At 55.0% G+C, this 24,594-nt stretch overlaps 1 protein-coding gene across 1 annotated transcript in view; it reads right to left on the bottom strand.

Moving 5' to 3' along the window:
• LOC133350219 (F-box/WD repeat-containing protein 7-like) overlaps positions 1-24,594 on the bottom strand; it is a 109,728-nt gene continuing 85,134 nt past the window's right edge. Inside the window, exons 15-17 of the mRNA XM_061564325.1 lie at positions 17,639-17,785; positions 9,680-9,817; positions 1-732 (exon numbers count right to left, since the gene is read on the bottom strand). Coding sequence (XP_061420309.1) covers positions 9,685-9,817; positions 17,639-17,785 — 280 coding nt within the window. The 3' untranslated portion in view covers positions 1-732; positions 9,680-9,684. The remainder of the gene's footprint in view (positions 733-9,679; positions 9,818-17,638; positions 17,786-24,594) is intronic.

Below are 24,594 nucleotides of genomic sequence, written 5' to 3'. Positions count from 1 at the left end.
TCGGCATCAATCCGTACGCAATTCCCAACACCCACGAAGAGCGCCTGGACTGAGAAACCTTAAACACGAGCAGAGTTGTTTTCGCCCCTGACCGGCGATGTGAAATTTTATCATCATCATCATGATAAAAAAAATGAATTCATTACATCCATTCCGTTTTTCAGTTTTAAAGCAATGCGACGTATATGACGCGATGAAAACAAATACGCGACATATGATCGAGTTGGTAAAAAAAAACGTTGAATACATTGGTTTTACAAGTACAAAACTAAAACTTTGCAGGTATAAACAATTATATATTTTTTGAATTTCAGCCAAAGTCGCAAACAGACTTGAAGCCACGTCTTGCACTGCAGCCAGATTACCACCCCCCCACCACCTCCGCGTCGAGGAAGCACTCTGAAGCGTCAGTTTTTAAACGGCACCCAAACACGCGGAAAAACAAACATTCTGCAACAACAAAACCACCGTCATATCCTGAAGAACTGCTTGCATCGTTGGGTTCCTCTTGTCTTAGATCATCCGTCACAACAGATGGGAGCAAATGTGACCCAACCGACTGACGCAGCAGTGATGCAGCGACAGACGAAAAAAAACTGTTGACGGGGTTGTTTTTATTTAGTTCCCCCGACAAAATCGGGCCTCGTCCACGCCGTGCGGTCACCGCAGCGCTCGCCGCTGCCAAGGAGGGGAAGACGGCAGGACGGCAGCTTTCACGCGGGGGGCCCCGCTCTGTTGTTAGGCGAGAAATCACGACGCGTGACATCGACGCGGCGACCGAACATCGGCCAGTCGCATCTCCCCTCCTCCAGAGCGACGGTGGCGCAACTCCCGCACAAGTCTGCCCTCTGGGAAGCGAGTAGTGCACGGGCAGTCCCCGCTTAGCGCGACCTCGCAGAACGCCGATTCGTTGTAGCGCTCTTTGTCCTCGATAACGTTGTAACCACATTTTTTACTGGTAGGAACCTCCTGGTTACACCAGCCCACAGGGGATTATTGTGTCCGTCGTGCAGGGAGGGGTTGGGTGGGGAGGGAGGGGCTGGGTGGGGAGGGTGGGGCTGGGTGGGGAGGGTGGGGAGAGGCTGGGTGGGGAGGGTGGGGAGGGTAGGGCTGGGTGGGGAGGGGCTGGTCACCCCGTGGTGCCCTTATAAAACTCAACGTTTAACCTACTCACGCCGGCTTGTGCCCGCCCTCACAGTCGTGCATATTTGCGGAATACACCACGCCGCCGTTGACCCTGGCCATTGACCGAGCAACCCAACCTTCCTACTAGCTCCCTCCGCAGGAGGAAATGAGTTTTTTAAGAAAATCAAAGCGTATACTGACTGCCATGTGGAGTCCCCCACAAGCAAACTGTGGACTCCATGAGCTCGGCTAATTCAGAGGGCATCAAGCGAACCGAGCAAAAGCTCAGGGCTCTAAACGTACGAAGAGGCCCCGCGTTCAGAAAAATTGATAAAAAATTATAGGTGTGCACAACATATCATCACGAATTGGAATCCTAATAAACGTAACGAGCGGAGTAACGATTGAAATGAATCCAATCACTGTCATCGCTTCTTGTCTCATGCCACCCTCCTGCCTCGTCGACATTTCTCACCTCGACGGATCTACGAATCTCTTTCTCTGCCTCTCTTCCATCGTCTCAATGCCGGGAGTTTATAGCAAAAATTCTACATTTTAGTTTCGGGCCACCATTGGGTTGGCACTACCACCATGCTGCCCCCCCCCCACCCCCTATGGAGTTCCCCGCGGGGGGGGTGAAGGGGGGCCGGTCTCGCGTGAGCGCCGTTCCCGCGCGACGGGAGGGCCAACATAATTACGCGTTACGCGATCGTCACGGCCCATTAGCGTGGGGCCCACGCCGCGGCCGCCGTGATTGATAACGTTGACACGCGCGCTCGTGGTGACGGTTGTGGCGATGGTCGTGGTGACGGTGGTTGGCGGTGTTGCTGGTGGTGATGGTCGCAGTGGCATCGTGGTGGTGGTGTTAGCGGTGGCGGTTAGGTTGGTGGTGGCAGACTTTGTGGTGGTGGTGGTACCATCCTTCATAGGTGCTACTCGCTAACAGCACTCGCCCCAAAAATTCTGCTTAAGGCTATATGGGCGACCTTTGTTTTGGTTGCTCATGCCACTGCTGGCAGAAGGGCCTCCACTAGAATGGGGGGGGGGAGGGCACTAGAGACCCCTTCTACAGCGTATTTGGCCTACTTTTCCACATTGGGGGGCAGACATCGTGCAAGAGTTGCGAAAATCCGCACGTGGCAGGCCTGCCTGTCTGCCTGCCTGCCGAGCGACTGACTAACCGACCGACCGACTCTGGGGAACCCATTCGTACTGCGGGGACAGACGGCGGCGAGGCACATTGAAGGAAACCTCTCCTCCGTGTTTCCAACTGCCGCGCCGGAAGAACGAATCGATCCGCCGACATCTGGATGGCCGGCGGTGGCATCGACGTACACAAACGCAGCAGGATGTACAGCAGGTGACAAGCGCATTTTGTCTTAAGTAAGCAATATAGGTGATGGAATACACTTCGAGTGTAAAGAAGCGTATAAAGTCATTTTTTTTCTTCGCACAGCCGCATGCGGCTTCGGAGCCACGGGTTGCCCCCCCCCCCCACCGCCCCCCCCCCCACCGCCCCCCCCCCCCCCCCCCCCCACGTCCTGCAGCGCACGAGACGCTGATTACGATTCCGCGCGGGTCCAACGACTCGTCACCTGGTGCCGGGCCGCCCCCATTAGTCGATCTCATTTCGGGCGGAGCGCGCGGGGAACGCGGCGGCCTGATGCGGAACGATGATGCCCAGGGCACGGATTCATCCGTAAGCATCAGCGTCTGGCAAATAACAACGCGCGGACACAAAGCGATGATCGGCTGCGCCCCGTTTACGCTCGCCGGGAAAATTGGCGGCGGCGATTAGATTTGCGGCGTGGCTGAAACAAAGCCCGGATAGCTGTTACGCATTTTGGAGTTGATTTCGATTGCCCCGTTGATCCGTCACTGTTTGAATTCGAGGTGAAATTAAGTGACCCCTGGGGAGCCCGTAATTGTAACAGCATCGGGTAGAATAAACCCCGGAGAAAATGAACCACGTGCTGCTTATAGGATTTTGAGGGCCCTCCAGCAACATGCGAGTCACCTCTGACCCAGCGTCATGCGTGTTGGGAGAAGGGGGCGGGGGGGGAGACGGTGGTAGAGGGGAGGGCAGCGAATGAATCCACAGCCCGGCGTGGTGATGGTGGCTGAGGTGAATTAGTGGGTGTTGTAAAATGTGGTGGTTGTGGCGTTGTGTGCAGATGGATGAGTGGGGAGCGGTAGTGCGGTGTCGCGGTTAGCGCTACGCTGCGCTACGAAGCGGGCGACCCGAGTTCGAATCCTGCTCACGGCCAACACCAGTGACGATTATCCGAAGCAATCCTGAGCCTCCCATAGGTCGACTCAGCCTCAAATGAGTACCTGGTGCAGTGTGTAAAGATCGCCACCGGGAATACAAAGGCGGCCGGGCGTGGTGCTACCCACCTCCTCGTGTGCCGTGCCGGCCTTCATAGGTGCTACTCGCTAACAGCACTTGCCCAAACAGTCTGTTAAGGCTATACGAGGGATATTTGTCTTTGTAGAGAGAGGTGGTAGTGGTGACCGAGGTGGTAGAGGTGGTGTGTGTGTAGATGTGGTGTGTGTGTGTAGATGTGGTGTGTGTGTGTAGATGTGGTGTGTGTGTGTAGAGGTGATGTGTGTGTGTGTAGAGGTGGTGTGTGTGTGTCGAGGTGGATGAGTGTGTGTCGAGAAAGGCAGAGGTGGTGATGGTGCTGGGAGGTGGATGCATGGGAGCAGAGAATGTGGTGGTGGAGGTAGTGATGGGGGTGGCGATGGCAGGTCGTGCCATCATCTCGCGAAACAGCAATCCGTCTCGCCCCTGCACACGAGCTGATTTCACCGCTCCATCTCGGCGATTGACGTGCTCTCGGGCTTGAAATAACAAACAAAAGAATATATAGACACACGCTACAACGTAGCATATCCGACCGTAGCGTGTCCGACGTGACCAATTAACCGCCTCCACCCCGGTGCCGCATGTGCGCTGTGGCTATCCTGCTCTGTCGCTGTTCAGACCTTCACCTGCAGCCCGCCCCAGCCCAGCCCAGCCCAGCCGGCTATGGGATGCTGTGCGGTGTGGCCCAGATGTCTTGTGACCCCCCCCCCCCACCAATTAATTGACCCCTCGCGATTTCTCCTCACCTTTCGCATATTAATTTCTGATTTAAATAAACCTTACTTAAAAAAAAACACGTTCAGTTTTTAGAGTATTAATTGGGGGGGGGGGGGGGGGGGGGTCACGAGACATCTGGACCACCCTGTACTAATACTGGACAGTGTTTTGTAGCCGCAAATGCAAATCCCCGACTGCCGCCTCCTCGTCCGCGCACAGCCCGAGGGGGAAACAAACCTCGGGGGCTGCGGCACGCGAGGCCGCCTCCCCCCGGGGGGCTGCGAGAGGGTGGGGGGGGGGGGGCTTCGTGTGAGTCCAGCCCGGGGGGCGGGGGGGCGAGGGGGGGAGGGGAGGGGGGGTGAGGGGGGGGGGAGGAGGTTAGGGGGGGCGAGGGGGGGGAGGAGGAGGTGTGGGGGGGGAGGTGAGGGGGGGACGAGGGGGAGAGGAGGCGAGGGGGAGCGAGGGGGGGAGGGAGGAGGTGAGGGGGGGGGGAGGTGAGGGGGGGGGCGAGGGCGGGGAAGAGGTTAGGGGGGGGCGAGGGTGGGGAGGAGGTGAGGGAGGGGCGAGGGGGGGGAGGAGGAGGTGAGGAGGAGGTTAGGGGGGGGCGAGGGGGGGGGGAAGAAGGTGAGGTGGGGGAGGCGAGGGGGGGCGAGGGCGGGGAGGAGGTGAGGGAGGGGCGAGGGGGGGGAGGAGGAGGTTAGGGGGGGGCGAGGGGGGGGAAAGAAGGTGAGAGGGGGGGGAGGGGGGCGAGTGGGAGGGAGGAGGCGAGGGGGGGGCGAGAAGGGGAGGAGGTGAGGGGGGGCGAGGGGGGCGAGGGGGGGGAGGCGCGAAGGGTGAGAGGCCTGGCACGCCGCTGGCTGCCACCAGCGGCTCTCACGACGCCGGCGGTCTGTGGAGGCGCACGCGCTCCGCTTCATCATCGCGCAGCCACCCGCCCGCGCGCCGCCGTCGGTGATTACCTCTGGCGAGACCTGCGTCGGGGCCCTCGCGTTTCTCACGCCAGAGAGGGGGTCGCCGGTGAACTACAACTTTAATAGCAGAGACAGGGCGGTGAACAAATTGACGCGTACATGGGCGCAGCGGTGAACCGGGTGCGCGCGCGCGCTGCAGACCAACCGAGGCAAATTGGAGCTCGGTGCTCGGCCACGGCGAACGCGTCGGTAGCGAATGAGATCCGGACCGGTCATCGCCCCTGAGCCTGCAACCCACCAGCCCGCACCGACCGGCCTTGCCGAGGTGTGGTCGAACAACCACCGCGCAAATCGACTCGGCGTAGGTGGGGGGGGGGGGGGAGCAGCCTTCACCCACCCGTGGGTTGACAAATCCATAGACTACCACTTTTAGTCTTCTTTATATCAGTAAACAATTACATGTGCCTCGGTCGGGGAGTTCTCAATTCTGCTCACGGATGACTTCACTCAACACCCCTCCCTTATCCCCCCCCCCCACCCCCCGCCGCAAGCTGACGTGCCAATAACGCGTCGCATAAATCCGTCGCAAGTCTTGCCACCGCGCTTCCCTAAGGAGATGCCGCACGCGCATTTCATTTGCAGCGTGTGCCGAGACGCGCGTTGGCAGCACGTCGCCAGGTTCTCGCTCGCGGTCGTAACCTGCGCGCCGTCGCTCGGCGCGACGTCCGACGTTTCGCTGCACGTGCCGGAGCAAGCCGGCGGACCTCCGTATTCGTGCTGGTCCCATGTGCTAGCCCATCCCGAGTTTCACTGCACGTGCTGGGAGCTTAATTCAGGATCGCCTTTTTCATTTTATCGGATGCGAAAATGCGCTCCTCTGGTGTGTTATTTTTATTCTTCGTAATCCAGCGTATATTACCCGTCCCGGGTGGTGGCTGGCACCTTCTTATTGAGCCGCTGCTGCTGCTGCTGCATTTTGCCAGGGAGTTCCCGAATTATACCCCTACGATGATGCAGGCGCGGCGGTTTAAACAAAATCGACAACAAAAAATGGCGTGGATGACAAAGGTCACTCGGGGGAGTTTCACAAGCAGTTCTGCGATATCTTCTTCCGCGGGCCATTCCCTAAGATGGTGGGGTGCTGCACACGGGAAACAATACAATTCGGTGGCCGAAGAAGCTTCCAGCAAGCAGCACGTATTATTATGGTTTGGTTTGCCTTTGTGTATCGTGCATCCTGCTCGAATGCTAACCCCCCCCCCCCCCCATGTATGCACGTTAAATTTCTTCTACATCGGAGGTGCGGGGAGCAGGACAACAAATGGTACGTGAATCGAAACGTCGCACAGATCTACCGGTACGATCTGGCGCCGCCGTGAGATCCGGCGAGTGGCTCTGGAGGGTAAAGCGCCGGGGAGGGGGGGGGGGCTCCTGTCACCCAGACGTCTCCACGGAGTGTCCGTAACGCGTCCTGGCCCTCCGCGCTTTTCATATTAATGAAGTTATTTAATTATCGCGAGAGATTAACAAAGCGCATGTGTGATGGTAACCTCGCGTTGTCACCCCGAACTGATGTTAACAGCTGTGCGATTCAACAAAATTGACAATTTTAAAGATTAATTATCCGTGTGTGAGTGCGCGCCGTGAATTAAATTTCCTTTTATTGGGTTTTTTTTTTCCCCCCGTCGGGTTTTGGCACGAGAGACTGAGATGTGATTTCTGGTCCTGGCAAGCAGCGCAATGCGGGAGATTTGTGCGACACAATAAAAGTAATGCCTCCTGATGGTATATGTATTTTTTTTTTATTCCAGTGCCCCTTTATATTCACTGACACAGCGGTTGTGTAGAAATATTCCTTCGCAGGGAATATCGCAGTGAACGATTGCCAGGTTCTTAATTTTTCCCTCTTTGGCAGCGGCTGGCTGCGTATGGAGCGAAAGAAGTTAAACGCACACACGCACGCACGCACGCAAGCTGTATGTTAGTGATTTTCTGCGCACTTCCTCCGACGTGGAGGCCCAGGGCTCAGCGTCCTTCACCGTGAAAATAAAGGAAGCGTCGGCACCCCGTGACCGCCTGCGAACGGCACCCTCCTGCACGGCCGGCGTCATTTTAATTTTAAATCGAAAACTCATTTCTTTTAGAGCTGCTCGATTCGCACGGTTAGCTGTGTACGGTGCTAAAGACGTTCAGCATACGTACTTAGGGGCCATCCATTTAGTACGTACTCAAGGAGGGGGGTTAACCCAAATGCGTACGCTTGCGTATGGGGGGTCTACTGACACAATGTACGTACGCATAGGAAACGGGGGGGGGGGGGGTGGAGCCTCGATAATAATTTGTCTACATTGGCCTTTAAAAGAGTTAGATAGTCCAGCGGTGTGGACTATTTGTTTGCTTAAACAAGTTAATATTATTAATCCTTGATCGTTTCTGCATGGATTGAATATCGGCCGTTTTATAGGATTTGGGGCGGGGGGGGGGGGGTGCGTCAGGCGTACGTACGCAGGTGGGGAGGGGGGGGGGTGTGTAAAAGTACACGTGCGTACGTACTAAATGGATGGATACGTGATTGTGGCCTTACCTTGGCCGTCCTTCGTGGGACCGAATTGATGGAAAATCTGGCAGTGCCAGATCTATAAAACTATTTTTTTTAATTTGGCCAGGTAAGGCCCACTTAGCTATACAGCTCTTTTTCAGAAGCGACCTCTCCACGCATGAGAGCTCAACGCAGTGGCTTATGATGGGGGAATTTATCGCAGCCAAATAATCAAAGGAGCGAAACAGGAGGATTTCTCCACAAGTCTGGCTGTCGCCTGATAATGCTGGTTGTAATTACTGGCGAAACGTCGTACTCAGATTGTAAATGTTGTGGCTTTGCTCTCCAACACACCGGTGTGCTCTACTACTAACAAATTAACACGTTCTGTTTACGTGATAAACCGTACTAATTGGCTGTGTCGGGTGGTGGCGGGTTTTAACGACACATTTACATTTCTAAGCGATTTAACCCAAAAAAATTGGATTATCAATCTAAACGCGACCACGGGGTGAGAGACACGCAAACTCCAAATATACAGCAGCAGGCGTCAGGGTCGGGATCGAACCCACGACCTCCCGCATACCAGGCGAGGTAGTCAACATCTCGTCACCGGAGTTTGACGGCAGACGTGAGGCGGGTGCTGTGGTCCCCGGGGCTTTTGAGCCACGAACGCAGTCGACCAACAGGGTTCGATTCCCAGCGACGGCTAACATCAGTGGCGAGCGATATCTAAACCGATCCTGGGCGTCGCATGCCCCCTTCCACCCCTCCCCCCCCTCCACCCACGGAGCAATCATCGCGCCCGACGTGCGGCATGTGGTGGGTGGTCTTCATCCAGCAGTGACGCGACGTTGGGCCCTTAACCGACGTAATTAATTTATAGAGTATCGCATTCTTCCCCCCCGCCCCCGCGCCCTCCCCCACCCACAAAAAAAACCGTGTATATTTATTTTCCTTGCTTACTATCGTAACAGCAGCCGTTTTTATGGTTCCCTTGACATTTTTTTCCTGGTCATTAAAGATTCATGGTCCGGCTGCCGTGCGTTTTAAATGGTTTCTGCCTACTTGGCCGTTAATACCGCGAGCTCGCTCAGGAAGCTTCTTCGGAACCTATAAATAGGCGTTGATTTTCGGGGGCTTGCGTGAAGACCGCTCAAGTGTGGCAGTGGTGGAGGGAGGGAGCGTCTTATTAAGACGCGGCGTCGTCATCGTCGTCATCGTCATCATCGCCGTCATCGTCATCATCGCCGTCATCATCGTCATCATCATCGTCGTCATCGTCATCATCGTCATCGTCGTCATCATCGTCATCGTCATCATCATCGCCGTCATCATCACCGTCATCATCATCATCGTCGTCGTCGTCGTCATCATCGTCATCATCGTCATCGTCGTCATCATCATCGGCATCGTCGACATCGTCGTCATCGCCCTCTTCGTCGCTGTAATCTTCATCATCGTCGTCATCGCCGTCGTCGTCATCATCGCCGTCATCATCATCGTCGTCATCGCCGTCATCATCGTCATTATTATCATTGTCGTCATCATCGGCATCGTCGTCATCATCGTCATCATCATCATTGCGTCATCATCATCGGCATCGTCGTCATCATCGTCATCATTGTCGTCATCATCGGCATCGTCATCATCGCCCTCTTCGTCGCTGTAATCATCATCATCGTCACCGTCATCATCATCATCGGCATCGTCGCCATCGTCGTCATCGCCCTCTTCGTCGCTGTAATCTTCATCATCGTCGTCATCGCCGTCGTCGTCATTGCCGGTGCAGCGTGAGTGTGCCTCCCCTAGGTCGACTCGGCTTCAAGGAAGGACGTAGATGAGAGCGAGGCTCCAGCCAAAACAATCTCCCTCGTGCGCCGTGCCGACCCTTCACGGGTGCCTGCCCCACGAGTCTACGTAGACTACACGGTGGGGAGTGGGGGGGGGGGTAAGGTGGTGGTGGTGGGGGGGGGGGCGGTCTGCACGTTCTGCGTGACGACGGAGCGAGGTCCTCACCGAGGTCACTGCGGTGCGGAGAAGTCCCAGAGGCGCACGGTGCCGTCGCGACACCCGGCCACCAGCAGCGCCACGTGACCCGCCACGCTCGTCACGCCCGCTCCGTCTCCCCGCAGGGAGTGCACGCGCGGAGAGAGCCTGCTCGCCTCGCACCCACCACCACCACCGTCGTCACGATCGTCGTCGTCAACATCATCGTCAATGTCATCATTGTCACTTTTGAAGTCTACACCCCTAGGCCCGTCATCATCATCATCACGGTTACCACCATGATCATCATCACCATCATCATTGTTACAGTCACCATGATCACCACTAGCATCAGCATAATATCTACCATCATCATTAGCACGTTCATCATTATTGTAGCCTTCACCATCATCACCACTGTCATCACTATCATCATAATTCTCACCATCTCCACCACCACCACCACTACCATCACCATCATCATCATTATCATCTCCACCTCCATCATGATCAACATCGTTGTCCTCAACCACCTTCATTCCAACGTCCACCAACACCACCGCCATCATCCGATCTCAGCTCAGCAGGTTTGAGCCTGGCCCATGCTTTGATGGGCAAGGACCAGGCACGGGCAGTGCCGGGTTAATCTAGTGTGGGGCCTGTAGCATATCTTATAAAGGGGCCCTAAAAAAACAGAAAATATTAAAACACGCACATTTTTTACTTGCCTAGTAAAGTATTTTTTTATTTCCTATACAGCTAGATAATACGACAAATGGCTAACCTTAAACACCCAGTCGTTCATAAAAGTTGAAGGCAGTATAGTACTATAGTAATAGAGCAAGTGCAGAATCACTGAACCGGAATTGATAGCTTGAAAGCATTTAGCGCGGGGCTCTTGAAAGTGCGGGGCCCGTAGCTACATCATATGTAGCAGCTACATATGTAGTAGCTACATATGTAGCAGCTACATATGCAGCAGCTACATATGTAGCTACTTTTGCACCGAGGATAATCCGGCAGTGGGCGCGGGTTGTCCTAGACCGGGGGCTACATTGTGGGCAGCGGATGGTCAGTCCAGCATTGCTGTGGTGCACTCTGCTGCCACACCTGTGCGCTCCGCATCTTCGCCACGGTCAAACAACCCCCACGACCCGCACGGCATCGAGAGAGAGACCCTCATCCGGCGGTGGATTGACAAGGGGGGCGACCCGCGCACACAAACACGTGCGGCAGATGAGGGGGAAGGCGCCGACCATCCGTGACGGATGAGCAACAGATGAGAACGGCCAATCGCGCGCGTGATGCCCGACGTTTCGCTCCACATGCCGGGAGCAGAACGTCAGACACGCCGCTCGAAATCGGTCGTTCTCCTGTGCGGGGGGGGGGGTGGGGGTGGGGGGGTTGATGAGGGGGGGGGTCGGAGTGGCGCGACGCGCTTGGCTGGTCACGAAATTTTAGTTTCCCGGAACAAGTTGCCGGCAGCACGTGGAGCGGAACGTCGGACGTCGCGCGCCGAGTACCACGTGGCACCACCCGCGAATAACCTGCGCGGCGGAAAGGCCGACTCGTTCTCGCTGCCCCACTCACCTTGCCGACACCACCTCCCGACTGTCCGTCCGGCCGCCTCCTTCATACCTCCCTGACCGCCCCCCCCCCAACTCCTCACCCTCCCCGCACCGGCACGGCGCTCAATTTGTGCGGGGATTTGGAGTCCGTGCTCGGCCGCTGATCCATTACCCCGCGACTCCGCGGCGATGCTCCACCGGGACCCGTCTGGACAGGAAGCCCCCCCCCTACTCCTCCTCGTCCCCTCTCGTGTTTGACGGGAAGGGGGTTTGAAAAGGGGGTCCCCCGGGGGTGCGCTCGCCTCCTCCCACGCACGCCTCCCCGTGGCCTCGGGTTTACACGGCTATGCCACTTATCTCCTCCACACAACAGCTTCCGTAATCCACGGCCGTTTGAGGCTTGGCTCTATCCCCCCGCCCCCCGTCTCTCCGTCTCTTGTCTGTGTTTGTGTCTGTGTGCGTCTTTGTCTCTTTGCGTGTGTGCATCTTTGTGTCTGTGTGTGTGTGCGTCTTTGTGTCTGTGTGTGTGTGCGTCTTTGTGTGTGTGCGTGTGCGTCTTTGTGTCTGTGTGTTTGTGCGTCTTTGTGTCTGTGTGTGTGTGCGTCTTTGTGTCTGTGTGTGCGTCTTTTTGTCTGTGTGTGCGTTTTTTTGTCTGTGTGTGTGCGTCTTTGTGTCTGTGTGTGTGCGTCTTTGTGTCTGTGTGTGTGTGCGTCTTTGTGTCTGTGTGTGTGTGCGTCTTTGTGTCTGTGTGTGTGCGTCTTTGTGTCTGTGTGTGTTTGCGCCTTTTTGTCTGTGTGTGTGTGCGTCTTTGTGTCTGTGTGTGTGTGTGCGTCTGTCTCTGTGTGTGTGCGCGCGAGTGGGGGAGCAGTGGCGCAGTGGTTAGCGCGCCGCGCCAGGAACCCCGGCGAGCCACATTCGATTCGCGCTCGCGACAACCGTCGGTGACGGATTGTGTATCCGTACCGGTCCGGCACTTGCCCTTACAGTCGATGAAGGCTACTCCGGGGGTGGCGGGGGGGTGGGAGCAGGGATCTTTGTCTTGTCTGCACCGAGCCTCGAGAGCAAATGTGTGGCTGGGTGACATTTTCAGGCACATTCAGGCCGGGGCGCCGTGACGTTCGCAGTCTTCGCTGGGATGAGGCAGAGATGAGGGGGCAGAGATGTCTGCTGCTGCTGCTGAGTGGTGGTGGTGGTTGTGCGGATCATCAACGTAAATGTACGCCGTGAGAAAAATCGTTTGCCCGCGGTCCGCCGTGTTGGTCACAGCGCCAGCCTTCGAGTGCTGTCTGTCCTCGTCACTAAGTAGGGGTGAGCGCTCATCCTGACCCCAATGACCCAGTGCAACTGTGGTGTTAATAAAAAGCTATGCTGTGACCTATGACCCCTGACAAAATAAACACTGACTGGATTTTTTCTACCCCCATGCTCAAAAAAAATATTCTTGTCGCTTATTTTGTAGTTTTCAGTTGGCATGATATAAAAAAAAATCAGTTAACATCAGCGATACGTTTTGTTCACGTCACAACCCTTACTCATTGGCTGTCTCCGGTGGGTGGAGGTGGGTTTACGACACATTTACGCGATCCGACCCAAGAAAAACGTGAATAATAATATAGGTCGCGAAAGCGTACGCATTAACACGAGCTGTACTTTTGCTCGACTCGACAAGGGCAAACGTGACGGGGTGGTGGAGGGCACAGCCTAATGGGGCTTCAGTTCGCTCCAGAAAAAAGTTGAGTTGAGAAGAAGATTGACCCCCGTCCGCACGACTGGGCCGGCTGTGACTCGTGATTGATTCTCTCGGTCTCGACGACAGCCCCGTGAGTCGCCCGGCGAGATGCGATTGCGATTCGTTGCTGGGGGAAGACCTCAATTCCGGTATGTATATAGGGACAGTTTATGTATTTGTTTATTTAAAGATTTCGTGACTGCAGGGATTCATATTATTGGTTATTTCGGTAAAGTCACGTAGAAGAGAAATAATAAAATAATATAAATATAAAACAATAAAAATTCTCACGACGATTCGACTGCAACACAAGCAGCCGTCATCAGGTGTGAAATCCACGGCAAGAAAATTTGAAAAGAATTTGAAAAAGAAAAAACTTTTCAAATTTTATTGCTGTGGATTTCACACCTAATGATAATTGCTTGTATTGCAGTTGAAACGTCGTGAGAATTTTTATTGTTTTATATTTTTATTATTTTATTATTTCCCTTCTACGTGACTTTACCGAAAGAACCAAGAATATAGTTTATGTATTTTTTTATTTTTTTGCTAAATAGCTCGTGGTCTTTATTTTCTTTCACGTTTGAGCTTCGGGCTATGACGCTCCTGCGCAGTGGCTCGCTCTTGACGATCGTGTCGGGAGTGCTCGCCTGGTACGCAGGAGGTCGTGCGTTCAATCCCTACCCTGAGGCATGTATATTTGGAGTTTTCCTGTCTCTCTCAGCGTGGTCACAGTGGATTTTTTGTCCGGGCCCTCTCCGTTTTTTCCCCCTCCACATTTAGAATCAACATGCATTCAGAAGAGTATTTGACTGCAATACATTCCCCACGTGACAAGCCGCTTCGTTGAGCTATCATTTGTGGCCAGGTCGCTTCTGAAAAAGAGCTGTAGAGCTCAGTGGATCTTACCTGGTAAAATAAAAAAAAATAGTTTAGAGTTTAGTTTCAGTTGATGCATGTCTGGCAATCCAGCACTGCGGAGCCAACCCAGGGTCAGGAATAATTGGAATTATGTAAGCGACGTTCGACGGAATTACATTCACATTGCCACTGTGAAATAAGCACCACTTACAATTGTGTTTCACCCCCCCGGGAAGTCTGCTTTGGAGGCGAGGGTCGGTGGATCGTGCAGAGATCGAATGGGTCCAAGGGTGGTTCACCAACATGACGGAATGCCACTGCCCGCCTGCCAATCCCGGATGCTGGGGGGCTTGAGCCACCGAGCGGCCTGCAGGCGGCAGTACGGCAGTGGATTCTCGTGTCCATCTGTGCAGAGCTCAGAATGCTAGAGCCCCTTCGTACGTGCGGGCTTTCCCGAGGTAACTCCGGTTTCCTCCCACGGAGGAAGCCAAACACTCGGTCATGGGGATGAGCCAAACATCCAAACGCAGGACTCTCTTCGCGAAGAGTCTTGGCACTCCCCGAGGCTCTCGCGCTCAGTCAGGCCGTGCTCACGGGCAAAGTTAAAGAGATAAATAAATAGATGAAGAGGTGCAGCCCATGCAATTGCCTGCTCATGCCATTGCCGGCGGCAGGGGCCTCCCGCTATTGCTGGCCTCCTCTTCCACGCCGGCTGGAAATCCCGGTGGTTCAAATAACGCCGCATATGAATGTACAATCAACAGGCACCCGCGCAGTGGGAATCAAACCTATGTCGAGACGGGCGGCAACGGACGGCAGCAGCAGCGATGTGACTCGGCATGACAGGGCGCTATTAGTCGCCGAGCCAGGCTTTTGACTCGCGTGCCCCATTGTGTGGCCATTAAGTAAAATCATCGGGTGCGCCGTAATCCATCGCGCTCGGCACAGTGCACGGAATTCATCGCTGACCTATAACTGGGAACGCTCGCCCGCCCGCCCGCCTGCTCGCCCGCCCACACTCTCGCTCTCTCCCAGCTCACCCATCACCGGCGGCGTTTAGTTACGCCTGGGATGGACCCGCGGCCGAGCCCGTGAGGACCCCCCGAACACCGTTCGTCTCCGCGGCCCGCGGGGCCGATCGATGCCCGCCACGTCCGGGCGCTCGTTATCCACTTTAAACTCTCGCTCGCTCGCTCGGAGTGCGCCGGGGAGGCCGGCGCCGGGGGAAAAAGCGTGCGCGCGCTTGCAGGCGTGGTGTCGTAGACGCACGAGACGTGCACACACACGCACGCATGCAAGCGCGCACGCGTATAAGTGCACGCGTGTGTGCGTTCCGACGCGCACGTACGCACACACGGACTTATCGAAATGGAGATGCTTTCAATGCACTCGCACTCGTGCATGCACGGGCGTGAGAGTGCAGACATGCTGACACGCGCATACACGCAGAGGTACACACGAACTAGTATGCATACACACACAGTACCACAGATATGCTTACGTAAAAAAGACAAAGGTTCCCCCATATAGATTTTAACAGATTGTCGGGGCAAGTGCTGTTAGCGAGCACCTATTACGGCCAGCACGGCACACGAGGGTGTGGGTACCCAGCACCACGTCCAGCTGTGTCTACCCAATGCTGATGTTTACCCACCGCAGCACGTACAAACACGTACACATCGGCACACATACTAATGTGCGCGGGCACTTGTGCCAGGTTAAGTGCACTTTGACGCCATGTGGTGTCGACATCTTGCTGGCAGGAGGTCACGGGACAGACCTGGGTGTTAGCTTTTTGACTGAGGTGGCTGACAGTTGCACCACCTGCGCTCCCCGCTATGCCAGCTTGCCGTGTTTTCACCGCCCGGTACTCTGCTCATTGATCTGTTACCTCCTTGCCTCCTGTCGTTGCTGGAGGGTGACTGCCGCCACCTGCCCAGTAGCGTCTTTCACGAGCCCCCTTCCACAGAGGCCGATCTTAACACTGCCTATGCCACTTGCCCCATCGGTTCGCTCCCTTCCATTCCATTCCCCCTCTGGTGTGACAGCCCATCGTTTGTCTATCCCAATGTCGTGCCCGTTTAACCTCCTCCCTTCGGCCAGACGGAAACTGCTTTGCATGTGCGGTGGCTGGGGCACGTGAGCCACACGACGCAGCCAATGAGCGTAGCCTCGCCTGCCCGGCGGAGCCCACTGATTGAACCTTGTCCCAGACCTTTCACGTGTCCGTGAGCCCGTCTCGCAATCTAATCTGGTTAGAACCCAGGATGGATTGCAGGCGGCACATCCTCAGAGACCCAGCGGGCTTCACTTGGTCAAGTTAATGGCTGCAGACGGACTGAATGTCACGGCTCACGGCCAACGAGAACCCTCTTTTAAAGTCCGTGATGAACTATCGCAACTTCGTGGCAAACCATTGGCGGCAGTCGTCATCGCTGGCGACGTGTTTGCCGCAAGCAGCTGCGGGAGCTCGGCGCGGCAGGTCGCGTGGATTGACGGACTTCCTGCCAAGCCGATTGCCGGACGGCGTGTTTCTCCGATGGAGGAAGGCCCCTTGCACCGGCGCGAGACGTCTCAGCAGGCAACCTGCGAGCGCTGCGACGCGCTCGCCACTGGGAAGGATGTTTGACTTTGGTGGACGGACACCAAGAAAGAAGAAGACCCCCAACGCGGGCACTGACTATGCACGTTTGTTGCATATCCTATTGCATGGAAACTATAAACTATGAAAGTAAAGATTTGTGTTATTTTACGAGGTAAGGCCCACTGAGCTCTATAGCTCTCTTTTCTCAGAAGCGACCTGGCCACAAATGGTATCTCGACGAAGTGGATTACCGCCTGGACATTGCAGCAAAATGCTCTCAATTCACGTTTCTAAATGTACAGGCAAAAACCGAAGGACCTGGAGAAAAATCCATGCGACCGCGGGGAGAACACGCTGGTGTCAGGGTCGAGATTGAACACACGCCCTCCTGCACACCAGGCGAGGCATTTGACATCTCGCCACCGTGGCGTCCCGAGTAGATTATGCACGTGCACCGACCGCCCATAACAGGTAAGAGATCAACATTGTTTGGGACCGAGTTAGAATCCAAGCCGGTGGTCATGGGAAAATGAAACGAGACGGAACGCAAACTGAGCAAGTGTCCCGCACTCTACGTTTGGACATTGCTCCGAAAAGTAAGGGATTTAGTTGACGACGCACGGACGAGGGTTAGAACTTGTGTTGCAACACAAATGAGGAGGGATACCCGTATTCTAAATTTAAAATAAAAATTCTTAACACGCATTGTTGGCTCCGAGGGGACGAGATGGGGCAACTCAAGTTCAAGTTCATTTATTTGGTGTAGCCCTGTGAGCCATTCGGCTCTTGAATCGGGTGCAACCGCAACAAACAAAAAACAAAAACATGAACAAAAAACATCTTAAAGTGAATATGTGACTAAGTGCAAACAGAAAATCCAAGAAAAGACAGCAAAATATTGCAGAAAAAAAACACCGTACACCAACGCTGTGTGCAAAAATCCCAGTGGGATGCAAGTCAAACAACAACAACAACCCCAAGACAACTAACATGCGGGGATGAACGCTGACGTTCTCTGACACAGGAAACAATTTCCCCGTCGTTTCACGACCTTTAAAGGGGGGGGGGGGCGGGGGGGGCGGTCCGCATTTTGCGAGCGTAGAGAAGACGGCACGATTACCAGTGCCGGGTGGCCCCGCTGGCGTCGGTCCATCACCGTAGCACCGCCGCCACCGGTGATGTGAAACAGGAGGAGGAGGGAGGAGTAGGGGTGAGGGTCGGGGGTGGGGGGGGGGTTCATCGCTCACCCGTCCAGGTCGAGGCTGTGGCACCACACCTCTCCGTCGGACCAGGCGCTCACCAGCTCCAGCGGCAGCGGCGGCGGCGACGGCGGCGTGAACCCATCCTGGCACGGCCCCGGCCTGGCTCCGCAGACAAGGAGCACGCTCGTCACCCTGTCAGCACCAGGGACAGCGGCAAACACGCGGACCGGGTGACGCGCGGAGCCACGTACCGGCAGAAGTGGGCGCCCCATCCCCTGTGGTTGATCCCCGTCGCGAGCCCACGTGGGCTTACTCAGAGACATGAGCGCACTATCATGGGGACTTCGATTTGAAGCTTTCGTGACTGCAGTGATTCGTCTTCTTGGTTCTTTCGGTAAAGTCACGTAGAAGGGAAATAATAAAATAAGATCTGTCTTTCCGACAGCCCTGTTCTTCACCTGAGGACGGCTGCTTGCGTTGTGGCCGAAACGTCGTGAGAATTTTATTTTATGATGTTTTATTTTTATTATTTCCCTTCTACGTGACTTTACCGAAAGAACCAAGAAGATATCATAGGGACCCCAACTTGATTCCGTGTTTATGTATCCCCCCCCCCCCGCGCACCACCACCACCACAACGCCTTCCCTCGCTATATTACAACTGTTCTGTCAGTGTCGTGTTACGGCACACGGACAGCACAAAGCCGTTGATGTTCCCGTGCTCCTACATCTATGCTTCCCAGCGGCCCTTCGCCAAACCCGCGTCGACCGCCAGCGTGGTGAAGTATGGTCACCCATAGCCGCCATGACCTGCCCGGGTGTGGCGAGGCAGGGAGGGTGGGGCTTCATCCAGCAGTGGGCTGACGTAAGATTGTCTGTGTACGTGAACATCCCACGCGAGTAACATCGTCGTTGTTAACAACATCCGTGTTGGGCACGGATGTTGTTTGTCCATACCTCATTCCGCTGGTCACCGCGTGTTGGTGAAGGGGGGGGGGGGCACACAGGCACGGTGGAGATCTCAATCGCCAATTGATGTTATCCATGGCCAGGATTTACAGTGCAGCGCGCTAACCACTGCGCCACCACCGCTCGACCTTCCATCCATTATTCGATGAATGGGGAGGCTCTCATCCATCAGCGGATTGACAAAAGGCTGTCATCGTTATTTATATAATTATTGTATAATATGATTGGGGTGGGAAAAAAACGGTTTTTTATAGCATTGTGGTTCATGCAGCACCCACACACACGCGCACAGGATCCACACACGTACAAAGAAAAAGATCCCCCGTATAGCCTTAACAGACTGCTGGGGCAAGTGCTGTTAGCAAGCACCTATGAAGGCCGGCACTGTGGCACACGAGGGGGTGGGTGGCCAGCACCACGCGCGGCCGCCTTTGTCTCCCCAGTGGCGATGTTTACACACCGCACCAGGTACTCATTTGAGGCTGAGTCGACCTCGGGGAGGGCCAGGACCGGTTCAAATAATCGTCACTGGTGTGTGCCGTGAAGGGGAATCGAACTCGGGTCGCCAGGTTCGTAGCGCAGCGCGATAACCGCGACACCGCCGCTCCCCACACGCACCCACGTAACAAAGACAAAGATCCCCCGTATAGCCTTATCAGACTGTTGGGGCAAGTGCTGTTAGCGAGCACCTATGAAGGCCGGCACGGCACACGACGGGGTGGGTGGCCAGCATCACGCCCGGGTTCGTAGCGCAGCGCGATATCCGCTACACTACCGCTCCCCACACGCAGACACACACACACGCGCGCACGCATCCACCACACACACACACGCGCACGCATCCACCACACACACAACGCACAAAAGGAATTTCTCGCAACCTGAATTCAGTGTCGGCCGTGACTCGCTCGCGTTTTGCGCTGACGCTGCCGCGCGCGTTTGAGTTATGTTCTACAGAGCCGCCCGTGTCACGAGCGTGTGTTTAAACCCTTTTGTGCATTCGGGCTCCGTCGTGCCCGTGACAATTTCTGTGAACTGCGCGTGACACCCGGGGGCCCTTTTATTTGAGAACTTTCAGTTCCGTGACAAAATACAAAGGGGCCTTTTAAGTGAGAGCGTTTCCAGTCGCGCTGTTATTCACGTGTATTACGGCGTGCACGTGTGCGTGTGTGCAACGTGGGGAGCGGTGGCGCAGCGGTTCGTGCGCTGCGCCGAGAACCCGGCGACACGAGTTCAATGCCTGCTCACGGCCAACACCGGCGATGATCATCTCAACCGCTGCCGGGCCTCCCCTAGGACGAATCAGCATCAAATGAGTACCTGGTGCGGTGTGTAAAACATCGCCACTGGGGGAGACAAAGGCGGTCGGGGGGGGGCGTGGTGTCGGCCACCCACCTCCCTCGTGTGCCGTGCCGGCCTTCGCTAATAGCACTTGCCCCAACAGTTTGTTAAGGCTATACAGGGAGGCTTGGGGATCTTTGTCTTTGCGACATGGGGCATGTGGTTTAGTGGTAATGAAATTAAAGTTGGAGGGGTTACCAGCCCCCCCCCCTCACCCGTCCAGCGCTCCCATTGGCTGTGAGTGCCATGAGGTGAACAGCTGTCTCCAATACCAGCCTTCCCCCCAATGGCATTGCTACTTGGCGGAGCCAGCAGGGAGCACAGGTGGTGCGTCTTACAGTCATCAGCCCTGGCACCTGGGCCTGTCCCGTGGTCTCAAAGTGCACTTAGCCTGGCACAAGCGCCGTGGTGGTGACGTCGCCACCACGTGGGGGCTGTGGAGCAGTGGATAGAGCATTGCGCCATAGACTTGGCGAGTTTGATTCCTAGCCATGGCAGACTTAAGTCTCGAGTAATATCCGAACCGGCCTTGCCTCCTCCACCCTTTACCAACCTTGCACTGACCAGTGTGGTGAAGTATGGTCAAATAGCCCCGTTGAGTGACACGGGCGTGATGCCCCCCCTCCCCCGCCGTGTACCCTTTAATGGGTTGTTGTGGCAAGTGCTGTTTGCGAGTACCTATTAAGGCCGACACGGCGCATGTGCTGGTTGTAAGGCGAGCACCACGCCCGGCCGCCTTTGTCTCTGCAGTGCTGGTGTTTACACACACCGCAGCATGTGCTTATTTAAGGCTCAGTCATCCTTGGGAAGGGCCAGGATGGGCTCATACAACCACCACTGGTGGTAGCCGTGGCCGGGAATCAAACCCAGGTCCGCTGTGGCTCGGGCGCCGCGGTGACGGGATGTGGGGGTCGTGGATTCGATCCCGACACTGACGCCTGCTGCTGTATATTTGGAGTTTGCATGTTCCCTCTCTCTCCGTGGCGGCGTGGATTCTTCTCCGGGTCATCCAGTTTTTCCGTCCACATTTAGAATCGACATCACGCGTTCAGAGTGATTTGGCTGCTCTGAATTTCCACGTGACGAGCCGCCTTCATTGAGCTATCATTTGTGATAGCCAGGTCGCTGGCTCAGTGGGGCCTTACCCGGTTAAAAAAACATATTGTAGAGTTTGTATAGTTAAAGATTAGGCCGTTGTATTGCCACGGTCACGGTTGTAAATTTCCCACATTTGAGAAAAGACCCCGCAAACGACTCGGCCGCAACACACGCAGCGGGCAATCATTGCCGCCAACTGCAAACGCAAAAAACGTTTGGCAGGACCCTCCTGAAAACGGAGTCGCGAGACTCGCTGAGGCCTTCCCAGGTCAACGAACAAAAGCAACAACGATAACAACAACAATAACAACAACAACAACAACAGATGAGCCACCGCCCAGCGTAGCTGCTGCGAGCGCAGTGGCCCTGCACGAGAGCGGTCGGCGCGAGGGTTAAAATAATGAGCCGCAATTCATCAGGGAGCACGGGACGGGAGATTAAACGGTCCCATTGTAGGGATGAGCGTGCGTGCGCGACACGCTGTGCATCAAGCCTCACGACCGCCGGAAGGACGCGTCCGTACACCTCGTCCAGCACCCCCACCCCCACCCCTACCCCCACACCTACCCCCACACCCCGAGCCACCCCGAGCGACCCCGCGCGACCCCAAGGCGAGGACGTGGTAGGCGTGCGGCGCAGGGAACCCGGCCACGTGCGGCGGTCGATTCCGGTAAATATTCCAAATCCTTGGTGGCGAGTGATAACTAAATCGGTCCAATCTAGAGCCGCCCTTCGCTGGCTTTCACTGGCCTTCTCTGACTTTCACTGACCTTCACTGATCTCCACTGGCCTTCACCGACCTTCACTGGCCTTCTCTAACTTTCACTGGCCTCCACTGGCCTTCACCGACCTTCACTGACCTTCACTGGCCTTCACCGACCTCCACTGGCCTTTTCTAACTTTCACTGGCCTCCACTGGCCTTCACCGACCTCCACTGGCCTTCACCGACCTTCACTGATCTCCACTGGCCTTCACCGACCTTCACTGGCCTTCTCTAACTTTCACTGGCCTCCACTGGCCTTCACCGACCTCCACTGGCCTTCATTGGCCTTCACTGACCAGCGTTGAGCAGGAGCCCGTGAGGCTTCCTTTGGGCAGGTGTGAATGGCATCAATCTGAACGTGATCCGGACAACTCGTACGCGAACTCTCGACCACAGTTAACCCGCGCAGAGACGTCAGTGGCGCACGTGGGTTACCCTGATGTTGTCATAGAGACCCATGTTGTCAACTACAGACCCAAAGACTCGTCGACGCGTATACCCATACTGAGAACCATCGACTCGCACAGAGATACCCATAGACTCACGCAGAGACCAATCAATCCGAATAGAGACCCAAAGACTCACAGACACATATGCTCATACTGAGAACCATCGATTTACACAAAGATACCCATAGACTCACGCAGAGAACAATGAATCCGAATAGAGACCCAAAGACTCACAGACACATATGCTCATACTGAGAACCATCGATTCACACAGATACCCATAGACTCACGCAGAGACCAATCAATCCGAATAGAGACCAAAAGACTCACAGACGCGTATACTCATACTGAGAACCATCGACTCGCACAGAGATACCCATAGACTCACGCAGAGACCAATCAATCCGAATAGAGACCCAAAGACTCGTAGACACGTATACTCATACTGAGAAATATCGACTCGCACAGAGATACCCATAGACTCACGCAGAGACCAATCAATCCGAATAGAGACCCAAAGACTCACAGACGCGTATACCCATACTGAGAACCATCGACTCGCACAGAGATACCCATAGACTCACGCAGAGAACAATCAATCCGAATAGAGACCCAAAGACTCACAGACGCGTATGCTCATACTGAGAGCCATCGATTCACACAAAGATACCCATAGACTCACGCAGAGACCAATCAATCCGAATAGAGACCCAAAGACTCACAGACGCGTATGCCCATACTGAGAACCATCGATTCACACAGAGATACCCATAGACTCACGCAGAGAACAATCAATCCGAATAGAGACCCAAAGACTCGTAGACACGTATACTCATACTGAGAAATATCGACTCGCACAGAGATACCCATAGACTCACGCAGAGACCAATCAATCCGAATAGAGACCCAAAGACTCGTAGACACGTATACTCATACTGAGAACCATCGACTCGCACAGAGATACCCATAGACTCACGCAGAGACCAATCAATCCGAATAGAGACCCAAAGACTCGTAGACACGTATACTCATACTGAGAAATATCGACTCGCACAGAGATACCCATAGACTCACGCAGAGACCAATCAATCCGAATAGAGACCCAAAGACTCGTAGACACGTATACTCATACTGAGAACCATCGACTCGCACAGAGATACCCATAGACTCACATAGACACTCATAGATGGACACAGAAACCAATAGACTCGTACAGAAAACCTTCGACTCACATTGAAACCCTTTTCGTCTGCTTACGACTGCCCGTTGATAAAAAAAAAACGATGAACTATTTTTATTTCAGCAGGTTAGGCGCACTGAGCTCTCGAGCTCGCTTTCAGAAGCCACCTGGTCACAAATAAGAGCTCAACTAATTGGCTTATTTGCATGAAAAACTTGTTGCGCTAAATGTGTCCAGCTTCGCTGGTCGGCTGCAGTACGTGGCACGTGGACAAGGAGTCACAGCCACGGTGAGATGCACTTTTTGTTCGCTATTTTTTATTTTACCAGCTAAGGCCCACTGAGCTACGTCGCTCTTTTTGTCAGAAGCGACCTGGCCACAAACGATAGCTCAACGAAGTGGCTCATCATCACGTAGACATTTATAGCAGCCAAATACCTCTAAACGCGTGCCGTCGATTCCAAATGTGGAGGGGAAAAACCGGAGGGCCCGGATAAACATCCACGCGACCACGGAGAGAGAGAGAGAGACACACACACACCGCAAACTCCAAATACAGCAGCAGGCGTCAAGGGTCGGGATCGAACCCACGACCTCACGAATACCAGGCGAGGGAGTTAACATCTCCTAGCCACCGCGGCGCGCCCCCTTCAAAAATGACCACCGTGTCCACATGGCACCCCGAAGACGCCGCCTCCGCCGCACCAGCTACTCAAATAGGAGCTCGCAAACAGCCGAGCGAGCACGTCTCTATCCGCTGGCGTGCCGCGGAGCCATCTGCTAGCCCCCTCCAACCCACACCCCCCCCCCTTCTTTATTGACCCTCAGAGCCATTAGCATAGACACCTTCGAAATGAAAACGAGGAAATGTATTCATATCGGCTTTAAATATCGCACGCAGCCAAATTGCATGCGGGCCCACTCGGCGGCGGTATAATTATTCCCGGAGCGTCTGTAAGCAAGCGAGCACGCACACACACACACAGACACACACACAGACACACACAGACACACACACGCACACACACACAGACACACAGACACACACACGCATACAGACACACACATAGACACACAGACACACACACACAGACAGACACGCGCACACACGCATACAGACACACACAGACACACACACAGACACACACACAGACACGCACACACGCATACAGACACACACATAGACACACAGACACACAC

Source organism: Lethenteron reissneri, chromosome 33 (genome assembly GCF_015708825.2).
Source record: "Lethenteron reissneri isolate LAM-NWPU_2019-01 chromosome 33, ASM1570882v1, whole genome shotgun sequence".
Classification (NCBI taxonomy): domain Eukaryota; kingdom Metazoa; phylum Chordata; class Hyperoartia; order Petromyzontiformes; family Petromyzontidae; genus Lethenteron; species Lethenteron reissneri.
This window is presented reverse-complemented; position numbering and strand designations above follow the sequence as displayed.